The 12710-nt window shown below is 47.2% G+C and overlaps 1 protein-coding gene across 1 annotated transcript in view; it reads right to left on the minus strand.

Annotated features, from left to right (window-relative positions):
• Positions 1–12710, minus strand: part of MLKL (mixed lineage kinase domain like pseudokinase) — a 29377-nt gene that overhangs the window by 2569 nt on the left and 14098 nt on the right. The window contains exons 6-11 of the mRNA XM_031002957.3: positions 11080–11177; positions 8233–8368; positions 4481–4562; positions 1206–1357; positions 948–997; positions 553–693 (exon numbers count right to left, since the gene is read on the minus strand). Of these exons, the coding sequence (XP_030858817.1) occupies positions 553–693; positions 948–997; positions 1206–1357; positions 4481–4562; positions 8233–8368; positions 11080–11177 (659 nt within the window). The remainder of the gene's footprint in view (positions 1–552; positions 694–947; positions 998–1205; positions 1358–4480; positions 4563–8232; positions 8369–11079; positions 11178–12710) is intronic.

The raw sequence follows: 12710 nt of genomic DNA on the forward strand, positions 1-12710 counted from the left end.
CCTCGCAAAATGTTGGGATTATAGGCATGAGCCACCGCGCCTGGCCAAAATTTTTTTTTTTTTGAGACAGAGTCTTGTTTTGTCACCCAGGCTGGAGTGCAGTGGTACACTGGCATGATCTTGGCTCACTGCAACCTCCCAGTTTCAAGAGATTCTCGTGCCTCAGCCTCCTGAGTAGCTGGGATTACAGGCATGTACCACCATGGCTAGCTAATTTTAGTAGAGATGAGGTTTCACCATGTCGGCCAGGCTGGTCTCAAACTCCTGACCTCAAGTGATCTGCCCACCTCAGCCTCCCAAAGGGCTAGAATTACAGGCATGAGCAACCGCGCCCAGCCATCATCCTTGGCCTTTATTCACTAGATGACAGTAGCGCACCCCATCCTACCTCCCTGGCCTTATGACGAACAACGTTTCAGACATCACTAAATGTTCCCTGGATAAAACCACCCCTCGTTGTAAACTACTGCCTTGGAGCTGGTGAAAAGGAAATCTTTCACAAGTGTGAAATAATGATGGGGGTCATGCTCTTTACAGCAGAAAGAACCCTACCATCCACGGAGGGCCGCAAAGAGGGATCATGGGCCCGGCACTGATCAATGATCTCCCGCAGCTCTGAAGGGCAGTCTTCACCCAGCGGCTCCTGCTGCTGCTTCACAGACACCAGCTTGCAGATCTTCTTAGAATTACAGCCTGGAAATGATAGCATGAGAGCCTCAAAAAATTGCTCCGGTACTCGTACATCTCTCTGGATGCTGATGGCTGGCATCAGAACTAGGGACTCTGAGTATGGAAACAACAAGAGCTTCCAACGATTCCACTGACCCGCCCAGGCAGTTCCCACATTAAACAACAAATCGCCAGGGGCAGCACTGATGGGGAATTTCTGGTCTACTGGAAGGGGACCCAACCCCACCACTGGCTGAGCCAGTCTTCACATTCTTCACCTTTAAACGGGATATCTCCAGTGGCGATTTCCCAGAGGACGATTCCAAAGCTAAAAGAAAACCAAGAAACTGAACAACCATAACTAGTCTCCCCTTTCCCCTGTCCCTCTAGCCACTGCCAGAAAACTCAGTGAATTTTTTGATTACTACCCAATTTCATTCAACAGAGTTGAGTTTAGGTGGTCCTTGGAGGAGTTTGATTTGGGTTTTCCTATTATGCACATCTGAGTTAGAATCTGTACCAGAACATGAGTGTACCTGTATATTTCAGACTTTACATCATATAGATAAAATACATCTTCCAGTTCCTGAGGTGAGAGATATGCTGTAGATTTGACTTTGTCCGTCTTTTCTCTCGTAGTTCCCAAACTCATGGAAGTCTGTGTTTTCCTCAACTCAAATCCTGCAAGCTAGACAGAGAGGCAACTTAGAAAGAAACAAGCAAGATCTTGGGTAGAGGAGTAAAGGGCAGGGATTGTTGCTACACACAATTGCCAGGGAATTGTCTTTTACCTTAGGGATTTATTTCCTGTCGTGACTTCTGTCTGTGTGGCTACTTTATTGGTTAACATTATGGGTTCAACTCATCACAGTGCAGTGACCAAGAGAAACACAAAGAGATTTCTTCTCTATAAAATGGGGTGATGACAGGGGGGATTACTTGAAATAATGGTTATAAAGCACCAGTAAGACCTGCTAAGTTGTAGTTGTTGCCAGTATGACTATGTTAAAATGTAGGGGTTTCTCAGTTGAGGACTGAACTCCACTCAGTAAGAGTGGAGAGGGGTCATAGAGCCACTGCCAGGCTCGCCTTTTCCCAGAGAAGCAGATGGAAAAATGGCATGGGGGCATCCCCTCTGTGCTATCTGACTTTATGGGGGGTCAGCCTGATCCTTTGGCTTTGGCGTGACGATTGTGAGTCATCCCCCCAGGCCTGCGTGGTCACCTGGTGTTCTTAAACAAACTGTAGCACAATCATGACAGCATATGTTCTTGTCCCATGCACACCTGCCATTGACACTATTGGTGTGCTGAAGGCTGCCAGCCCCAAACTCAGCCAAGTACCCAAATCTAGGGGCAATGTGAGAAAAGGGATAAGGCACTTAGATGGCTCATCCCCCTTTCATTCATTCATTCATTCATTTGCTCACACGTTTCCTGAGCACTGACATTCTCTTACATCTTGCGCCGTATGGGATACCAGGGATGAAAGGTGGAATAGCGCATCTTATAGTCAGGCTGCATGAAGAGCATGAGAGTAGTAGAAACAGTGTTTTGGGAGTACTTATATCACCATCGCAGAGGGGGAAAGGCATCTGAAAGGCAAAAAAGGCCTGTCTGCTATTATTTGAGGGCTGTCTCTGACACTCGTAGGACTGGAAGAAAGAAAACCACCTATGGATGTCAAATAAAACTGCTAAAATTCTTTTAGCATTTGGGAATTGTGGACACTGAGTTCACAAAATCTTTTCCTCTTCTGTATGAAAATCTGACTTCCAGTGAACTTCTTAGCTCTGTTCCCCTGGAAATCTGATACAGGTAGACTGTCACCTATGGCTCTTAGTAACATTGCTGATGATAAAAATAAAAATGACTGCTGATTGTTAGATCGCTTCTGGGCAGGATCAAGGGGGTAAGAGGACTACACAGTAAACAGCTGATGGGAATGCTTTGTAGCAAATTTTTCTTATTTATTTATTTATTTTTTGAGACGGAGTCTCACTCTGTCGCCCAGGTTGGAGAGCAGTGGTGCAATCTCGGCTCACTGCAAGTTCTGCCTCCTGGGTTCATGCCATTCTCCTGCCTCAGCCTCCCGAGTAGCTGGGACTACAGGCGCCTGCCACCACGCCTGGCCAATTTTTTGTATTTTTTAGTAGAGACAGGGTTTCACTGTGTTAGCCAGGATGGTCTCGATCTCCTGACCTCGTGATCCACCTGCCTTGGCCTCCCAAAGTGCTGGGATTACAGGTGTGAGCCACCGCGCCCAGCCTCTTTTTTATTTTTTGAGACAGGGTCTCATTCTGTAGCCCAGGCTAGGGTACAGTGGCGTAAACATAGCTCCCTGCAGCCTTGACATCCTGGTCTCTAGGCATCCTCCTCCTGCCTCAGTCTCCTGAGTAGCTGGAATTACAGGTGTGCACCACCATGACTGGCTGATTTTTAAATTTTTTGAAGAGGGGGAGGTCTCACTGTGTTGCCAAGGCTGGTCTTGAACTCTTAGGCTCAAAGTGATCCTCCTGCCTTCCCTTCCAAAGTGCGGGGATTACAGGCATAAGCCACCATGCCCGGCCATGTGGCAGCTCTTTTCTTTTCTTTTTTCTTTTTTTTTTGGAGATGCAGTTTTGCTGTTGTTGCCCGGGCTGGAGTACAACCATGCGATCTCGGCTCACTGCAAACCTCCGCCTCCCGGGTTCAAGTGATTCTCCTGCCTCAGCCTCCTTAGGAGCTGGGACTAGAGGCGTGCGCCACCACACCCGGCTAATTTTTTGTATTTTTAGTAGAGACGGTGTTTCACTATGTTGGCCAGGCTAGTCTTGAACTCCTGACCTCAGGTGATCCACCCGCCTTAGCCTCCCTAAGTGTTGGGATTACAGGCGTGAGCCACCATACCCAGATGTGGCAGCTCTTAAAACAGCAACTGACATGTCACTTGCAGAAACACTGGAAGGCATGCCTGCAGAGTTGTTACCAGAGATGCTGACTCGTGCAGGTCACGGGCTTCTAAGCCTGGATGATCCACACCCACCTAATGGGAGCCTCTTTCTCCAGCTCCTGTGGCTCTGACAAAGAGAGCATCTCCTGGATGACTGCGAGGACTCACCCTGGAGGGAAAGGTTTGGCGCTGCTGACATCCTCCTAAGTAACTGAATGACAAGTGTGGCCTAGACCTGTCCTGTGAGTCTGAGTCCTTAAACCTAACAAGATCCCCCATTGTATGTTGTAGGGACATAGAAGTGGTGTCCAGGCATCTAAGGGGAAATGACTTGTAGCCCATCCCTGCTAAATGGGCAGTGAGGGAAGGCAGTCATCAGAACAGGAGGCACAGATGGAGACTGTTGTGTGGTGGGCACACAGAAAGTTGAAGTTAGTTCTGAAACTAAAAAACTAAAATTGAACTCAGTTCTAAAACCAAGGCAAGGCCGGGCATGGTGGCTCATGCCTGTAATCCCAGCACTTTGGGAGGCCCAGGTGGGCGGATCACTTGAGGCCAGGAGTTCAAAACCAGCTGGCCAACATGGTGAAACCCTGTCTCTACTAAAAATGCAAAAATTAGTCAGGAGTGGTGGTGCATGGCTGTAATCCCAGCTACTTGGGAGGCTGAGGCAGGAGAATCGCTTGAACCTGGGAAGCAGAGGTTGCAGCGGGGCGATCTCGCTCACTGCCCTCCAGCCTGGGTGACAGAAAGAGACTGTCTCTAAATAAATAAATAAATAAACTAAGACAAGAATCAAGCCTTTCTGAGACACTCGTGCCCCTCTCCTAGCACCAGTCATGCAGGTTTGACCCAAAGCGCCCCCAGAAGGCACACTCACCTTCACTTGGTAGCCTTGAGTTACCAGGAAGTTTGAGCTTCTGATTTTTCCGTGGAGTTCAGGTGCTTCTGAATGGTGTAGCCTGACACAACCAAAGGCAGGGAGCATTAGTGACCTTTGCCCAAACTTTCTTTGGGGGACTGACAATCATAACTGGGCTGATGAGGCTGGACAGTACCATGCGTGCCTGTCCACAGATATACAGGAAAAACTGGGATGCAGAGGCAAGGTTTGAGAATCGCAAGCCGTGAGTACAGAGCAGAGATGAGATTCATAGCACAAGGGGGCATGACAGCCCTTATGAAGTGCATGCAATCGGGCATCAGGGGTTCCTTTAGGTAGAGAAGGACAACGTTGCCTCTGTGTTGCTTTGCCTGGGAAGTGCTGGGCAGATCCGAGAGCTCAGAGGCATGGCTGGGTGGCTGGACCTTGCTGGGACCCTTCAGGTCAAAGCAGAATGTGAAGCTGGGGTCCCGCTGACTTCTAGACAAGGGCTTTGGTTTCACAAAGCCCCTGCGTCCCAGGTTAGGTTGTGGTCATGGTGTCTGCCTGAGTTCAGATTCTCCCAGAAGCAGATCATGAGCCATGATTTGGGTACGAGGGATTTGTATCAAGAAGGTGCTCCCTTGACCAGGCATGGTGGCTCGCGCTTATAATCCCCACACTTTGGGAGATCAAGATGGGTGGATCACTTGAGGTCAGGAGTTTGAGACCAGCTTGGCCAACATGGTGAAACATCGTCTCTACTATTAATAAAAATACAAAAAAATAGCTGGGCGTGGTGGCATGTGCCTGTAATTCCAGCTATTCGGGATGCTAAAGCATGAGAATCACTTGCACCCAGGAGGTGGAGTTTGCAGTGAGCCTAGATCACACCACTACACTCCAGCCTGGGCAGCAAAATGAGGCTCTGTCTCAAAAAAAAAAAACTCCAAAAGTCCCCCAAACAAACAAAAAGAAGGTGCTCCCAGGAGAAACGGTTGAGGGAGTACAGGAAGTAGGATGGCGAAGGAGAAGAAATCAAGCAAGAGGTTGATTTCAGGTGAAATCCCAGGCTCAGGTGGTCTCGCGGAGACCTGTGGGCACAATTACACCTCAGAGTGTGTCCCACAGGAGGCAAAGGAACTGGACTTTTTACTTACACCAGTCAGTGGTTATGGATTGTGTTGGGGAGGGCAGGGACAGATGGATATAAAACTCGTGGGCACTTTCAGCTGTCTATAAGGGTGAAAGGGCTCCAGTGCCCACAGGCAATCCTCTGAAGATTGCAGCTGTGAACTTTTAGCAGCAAAGCATGCCGAGAGGGGGATGGGTAAATAGAGCTGGTAAAAAGGATCAGAGGTCATTTGGAGGGGATATTAACAGTGTCCCCTACAACATCCAAAAATACTTCTCCTTAAACTCACTAGTTTAGGGAGTTGAGAAGAAACAAACTTAATTTCAAATTAATAGCTAAGACAGTGTTTCCAAAAGTGTGGGATAAGGTGGTATGCAAGATTATATAAAGGGAAAATTACTCTCCTTTCAGTTTGCTCCAGTCTTTCTGATTACATCAAGAAGAAAGTCTGGGTTTGGTATTTTTTTTGTTGTTTTTTTGTTTTTGTTTTTTGTTTTTTGTTTTTTTATGAGACGGAGTCTCGCTCTGTCGCCCAGGCTGGAGTGCAGTGGCACGATCTCGGCTCACTGCAACCTCTGCCTCCCAGATTCAAGCGATTCTCCTGCCTCAGCCTTACGAGTAGCTGGGACTATAGGTGCGTGCCACCACGCCCAGCTAATTTTTGTATTTTTAGGAGAGACGAGGTTTCACCGTGTTGGGCAGGATGGTCTTGATCTCTTTACCTTGTGATCTGTCCGCCTCAGCCTCCCAAAGTGCTGGGATTATAGACGTGAGCTACTGCGCCCAGCCTTGGTGTTGGGTATCCTTAACTCTGCCAATATCTCCAATATCTCCATTGTACAAAGAGAATGTGGGTTGGATCACAGAGCTTCTGGCAGGCAGCCTCATCCAGCCAGAATTTAATTACATTGTTTTGGTTTCATTTGTGGTTACCTATTTTTGGCAAGTGACACTGGTTTTCAATTTATGGTAGTAAGAGAAAGTGTCCTTTTTAAAAGCTTTATTTCAATTATTATTGTTATTTTTTGAGATGGAGTCTTGCTTTGTCGCCCAGCCTGGAGTGCAGTGGTACGATATCAGTTCACTGAAACCTCCGCCTCCTGGGTTCAAGTGATTCTTGTCCCTCAAGCCTCCTGAGTAGCTGAGATTACAGGCCTGTGGCACCATGCTGGGCTAATTTCTGTATTTTTAGTAAAAACAGGGTTTCGCCACGTTGGCCAGGCTAGTCTCCAACTCCTGACCTCAAGTGATCCACCTGCCTTGGCCTCTCAAAGTGCTGGGATTATGGGCGTGAGCCACCGGGCCGGGCCTTTACTCAGATTTTTAAAAAATGAGTCAATGTAATGAAAAATGTTAAGTAAATAACACTGGTAGTAGTATAGTTAAAACCCTGCAGATGGTTTGTGAGTGACTAACCTTTGGGGACCCTTGGAACTAAGAATCCATAGATTCTGCAGGTGAGAATAGGTAGAGTTGCCAAATAAAACACAAGACACGGCCGGGCGCGGTGGCTCACACCTGTAATCCCAGCACTTTGGGAGGCCGAGACAGGTGGATCACGAGGTCAGGAGATCGATACCATCCTGGCTAACATGGTGAAACCCCGTCTCTAATAAAAATACAAAAAAATTAGCCAGGCGTAGTGGCAGGCGCCTGTAGTCCCAGCTACTCGGGAGGCTAAGGCAGGAGAATGGCGTGAACCTGGGAGGCAGAGGTTGCAGTGAGCCGAGATCGTGCCACTGCACTCCAGCCTGGGCAACAGAGGGAGACTCCATCTCAAGAAGAAAAAAAAAGAAAAGAAAAAAACACAAGACACTCCATTAAATTTGAGTTTCTGATAAGCAATGAATATATAGATTCACGTACACATATATATATATATGTACAAGCATGCCCACAAATTGTATAGGATATAGTTGTACTAAAAATAAATGTTTATCCAAAATTTGAGACAGAGTGCAGTGACTCATGCCTGTAATCCCAGCACTTTGGAAAGCTGACGCAGGAGGATTGCTTGAGCCCAGTAGTTCGAGACCAGCCTAGGCAGCATGGCAAAACCTTGTCTCTACAAAAAATATATATAAAAAAAAAATTGGCTGAGTGTAGTGGTGTGCGCCTGTAGTCCCAGCTTTTCAGGAGGCTAAGGTAGGAGAATCCCTTGAGCTCGGGAGGTTAAGTGATCTGTGATCATATCAGTGCACTCCAGTCTGGGCAAGAGAGTGAGACTCTCTCAAAACATAAAATAAAATTTGATATTTTTGATATTTAGTATAAGTATATACCATGCAATGTTTAGGATGCACTTATACTAAAAAATGATTCATTACTTTCCTAACGTTCAAATTTAACTGGATATGTTTATTTTTATGCTAAATCTGTCCACTCCAAAATTAGGGCTCATCCAACTCTATAAGTGCAGTGTGGACATCAATTTCAACCGTCAGTTCTGGGAGCTGGTGTTCCCTGCGTTAAGCCTCTTTCCTCCCTCCTATCTGTAATCAGAGTAAATAGTAAAACAGTGTACGGGAGGGAGACTGTCTGGGGCGTCTGGCCTGTTCTCTCACCATCTCTGGGAGTATCAGGAGTGTGGACAGACCCATCCAACCCTTAGTGGCACCTTTTCACCCCGTCTTACCGGTACAGGCCTCGGGCTGCCCCCAGGACTAGGACCATGCGCTTGCCAAGTGTGAGGTCTTTTTCCCTATCCAACAGCTCCCTCAGGGTCCCGAGTTCACAGTACTCCATGACAATGGAGAATTGAGGCGGAGTCACTGGTGGAAAGGAGCCAGACACTATGAGGACCCGCCCTACTTGAAGCTTCCCATGTCTGCAGCCCACCTTTCCCAGCCTCGGTACAGATACAGACTTGGCTCTGCTGAGTCCCATTTCTCCCCCAATTCTCAGCCCACAGTTTTGGTCCCCGGCCTCCTTGAACGGACCAAATATGCCCAGAATTCCCATCCTCTTCTCCATAATACTTGGCTTGTCGTAATTCTACCTTAAAAAAAAAAATTGGCTGGGTGCGTTGGCTCACGCCTGTAATCCCAGCACTTTGGGAGACCAATGTGGGTGGATCACAAGGTCAGGAGTTTGAGATCAGCCTGGCCTACACGGTGAAACCCTGTCTCTACTAAAAATACAAAAATTAGCTGGGTGTGGTGGCGGGTGCGTGTAATCCCATCTACTTGGGAGGCTGAGGCAGGAGAATCGCTTGAAGCTGCGTGGCAGAGATTGCACCACTGCACTCCAGCCTGGGCAACAGAGTGACACTCCGTCTCAAAAAAAAAAAAAAAATGTTCTGCCAGGTGTGGTGACTCACACCTGTAATCCTGGCTCTTTGGGAGGCTGAGGCGGGTGGATCACTTGAGGCCGGGAGTTCGAGACCAGCCTGGCCAACATGATGAAACCTCGTCTCTATGAAAAATGCAAAAATTAGCCAGGTGTGGTGGGACATGCCTGTAGTCCCAGCTACTAGGGAGGCTGAGGCAGGAGAATTGCTTGAACCTCAGAGGTGGAAGCTGCAGTAAGCAGATTGTACCACCACACTCCAGCCTGAGTGACAGAATGAGACTCTGTCTCAAAAAAAAAAAAAAAAAAAAAAAAAATTCTTTTTCTTTTTCTTTTTTAACTTCTATCTCCCTTTCTTGGTATAATTCAAAATTTTCTTGAGCAGTTATTTGGGGAATGTCTTCCTCACTCAACTGGAATCCCAAGAAGGCAGGAAATGTGTCTGTCTTGTTCACATGGGTGCTCACAAGGAGCTTCGTACATCTGTGTGGGAGGAATGAGTAGGGCACACATGGCAGGGGCGGGTGAGGACTCAGACAAGAAGTCGACTTCCCCATTCATGGGCCTGAGCTGCAAAACTGACATGTGACTGAGCCAGGCACCTCAGCGGTCCCCAAGGAGAATAAACGTTGCTGAACATTTGTCTTTATTTTTTATTTTTTAATTTTTTTGAGACAGAGTCTAGCTCTGTCACCCAGGCTGGAGTGCAGTGGCATGATATTGGCTCACTGCAACCTCCGCCTCCCGGGTTCACGCAATTCTCCTGCCTCAGCCTCCCGAGTAGTTGGGACTACAGGCACCCACCACCACGCCCAGTTAATTTTTATATTTTTAGTAGAGACAGGGTTTTATCATGTTGGCCAGGCTGGTCTCAAACTCCTGACCTCAGGTGATCCACCTACCTTGGCCTCCCAAAGTGCTGGGATTACAGATGTGAGCCACCGTGCCTGGCCTACGTTTCCCTTTAGATTGGGATTCCACACTCTGAAATCAAGTTGGCCTGAGGCTGTGGAGCAACTTCCAAAGGGGATAAGACAGGAGTTGCTCTGTCCAATCTCTAGGCAAGACAGCAGCAAAACACGACCGGCAGGAGGGGTCATTCCATGAGAGAAAATGCAGTCACATTGGGAAAAAAAAAAAAAAAAAAAAAAAAAAAAAAGAGCCTGTCACATAAGGCTCTTGGTAGAGGGGTAAGGTAATGGTTTTTTTGTTTGTTTGTTTGAGACAGAGTCTCACTCTGTCACCCAGGCTGGAGGGCAGTGGCACGATCTCGGCTCACTGCAAACTCCGCCTCCCAGGTTCAAGCAATTCTCCTGCCTCAGCCTCCCGAGTAGCTGGGACTAGAGGCATGTGCCACCACATCCGGCTAATTTTTTGTATTTTTAGTAGAGACCGGGTTTCATCATGTTGGCCAGGATGGTCTCAAGCTCCTGACCTTGTGATCCACCCACCTCAGCCTCCCTAAGTGCTGCTGAGCCACAGCGCCTGGCCAGGTAAGTTAATTTTGCTTTTAGATTTGATCTATACTAATGATGACCAAGGGTGTTTTCCTTCTTTGGGTCAGACAGCTTTATAATTTATTTTTATTTTTGAGACGGAGACTTGCTCTGTTGCCCAGGCTGGAATGCAATGGTGCACCCTCAGCTCACTGCAACCTCCACTTCCCAGGTTCAAGCAATTCTCCCACCTCAGCCTCCCGAGTAGCTGGGACTACAGATGCCTGCCACCAGACCCAGCTAATTTTTGTATTTTAGTAGAGATGGGGTTTCACCATGTTGGCTAGGCTGGTCTTGAACTCCTGACCTCAAGTGACCTGCCCGTCTCGGCTTACCAAAGTGCTGGGATTACAGGTGTGAGCCACTGCACCTGGCAGCTTTACAATGTTTTAGAGCAACAAGATGCACCCCTCTTCCAGGCTGGCATCTAAACATGCACCCCTTTATTTCCCAGTGGGCTGAAAGGAGAAGATGTGGCCATGTTAGTGCAAACCACCCCTCAGCCTTCAGCCCTGCCCTCCTGAAAGAAGATGAGAACATGCATCTTGGGATGAAAAAAAAAAAATTAACATTGATAATAATCACACTTTGTAGATTCCACCCTTTGTGGTGTTCTTTAAAAAAATGCAACACATTAAAACACAGGAGGTATGTTCTAGGCCATCCAAAGCTTGACCAATCCCAGAAGCATTCCTTACCTGTTTCATCAATGCAAATCCCAAATATACGCAGGATGTTGGGAGATTCGAATTTCTTCATGGTTTTGATCTCATTATTGAAAGTCTGCCTCACTATTCTATAAGGATTAAAGAGAGAAATCAGGATTTCAGAACTGGAAGGTTCCTTAGAGAACATTCAGTGTGGTGACCCTCTGTGTATGTGGGGGTGGGGGTATCAGCATCTGGGGTGAGAACTGGTGCCAGGATGAACTCAGCTACTGATAACAACATGTGGAACCCCTCAGGTGCCTGTGGCAGCACAATTAGTCTCTCGGGGTCTGTGAGATATCAATGGGACTTGCTAATATCTTTTCAGTAGTTCAAATAGTCTGATAGAATTGTATTTTTATGACCTACAGGGCTTTACTAGGCAAACTAAAAAGTCAAGTATTTGTTACTGTTTTTAGGCTGTAACCTGTTGTTTAGCATATACTCTGACAGATTGTGGTGCGTGTCTTTTTTTTTTTTTGGAGACAGGGTCTTGCTTTGTCGCCCAGGCTGGAGTGCAGTGGTGCGATCTTGGCTCACTGCAGCCTCCACCTCCCAGGTTGAAGCAATTCTCATGCCTCAGCCACCTGAGTAGCTGGAACTACAGGTGCGTGCCACCATGCTTGGCTAATTTTTGTATTTTTTTTTTTGTAGAGACATGATTTCACCATGTTGGCCAGGCTGGTGTCAAACTCCTGGCCTCAAGTGATTTGCCCGCCTACGCCTCCCAAAGTGCTGCGATTTCAGGTGTGAGTCACCATGCCCAGCCCGTGGTGTGTGTCTTTGATGAATAAAAATAATGATATTAGGCCGGGCATGGTGGCTCACGCCTGTAATCCCAGCACTTTGGGAGGCCGAGGCAGGCGGATCACAAGGTCAGGAGTTCGAGACCATCCTGCCGAACATGGTGAAACCCCGTCTCTACTAAAAATACAAAAAAATTAGCCAGGTGTGGTGGCGGGCCCCTGTAGTCCCAGCTACTCGGGAGGCTGAGGCAGGAGAATGGCGTGAACCCGGGAGGTGGAGCTTGCAGTGAGCCGAGATTGCACCATTGCACTCCAGTCTGGGTGACAGAACGAGACTACGTCTCCACAAAAAAAAAAAAAAAGATATTTATTAAGTGAAATCTTATAACCAAAATTCCTTCCAAAACGTGGGCCTTAAAAAATGTGGGCAGGTAAATTATTAAAGAGGATCACTGGAACCACCAACTCAATCCAATCTGTTCATTCACTCTGAGTCTTAGACTCAAAGGGTAAAGGAGGCTTGTCCAAGGTCTGTCAGAGAATCAGGGCAGGTTCAGAGCCTATAAAAATCAATTGTATTTCTATCTGCTAGCAATTAACAATCAAAAGATTAAATTAAAAATTTTCATTTCCAATAGCATAAAGAGAATAAAATACTTAGGAATAAATTTACAAAAGTGCAAGTCTCACCCTGAAAATTTTGTACCTAAATTGTTGAAATAATTTTGTTTTGTTTTGTTTGTTTGTTTTTTGAGATGGAGTCTCACTTTTGTCGCCCAGGCTGAGTGCAATGGCATGATCTCGGCTCACTGCAACCTCCACCTCCTGGGTTCAAGCAATCCTCCTGCCTCAGCCTCCCGAATAGCTGGGATTACA

The sequence above is a fragment of the Gorilla gorilla genome, chromosome 18 (assembly GCF_029281585.2).
Source record: "Gorilla gorilla gorilla isolate KB3781 chromosome 18, NHGRI_mGorGor1-v2.1_pri, whole genome shotgun sequence".
Taxonomy (NCBI): Eukaryota; Metazoa; Chordata; class Mammalia; order Primates; family Hominidae; genus Gorilla; species Gorilla gorilla.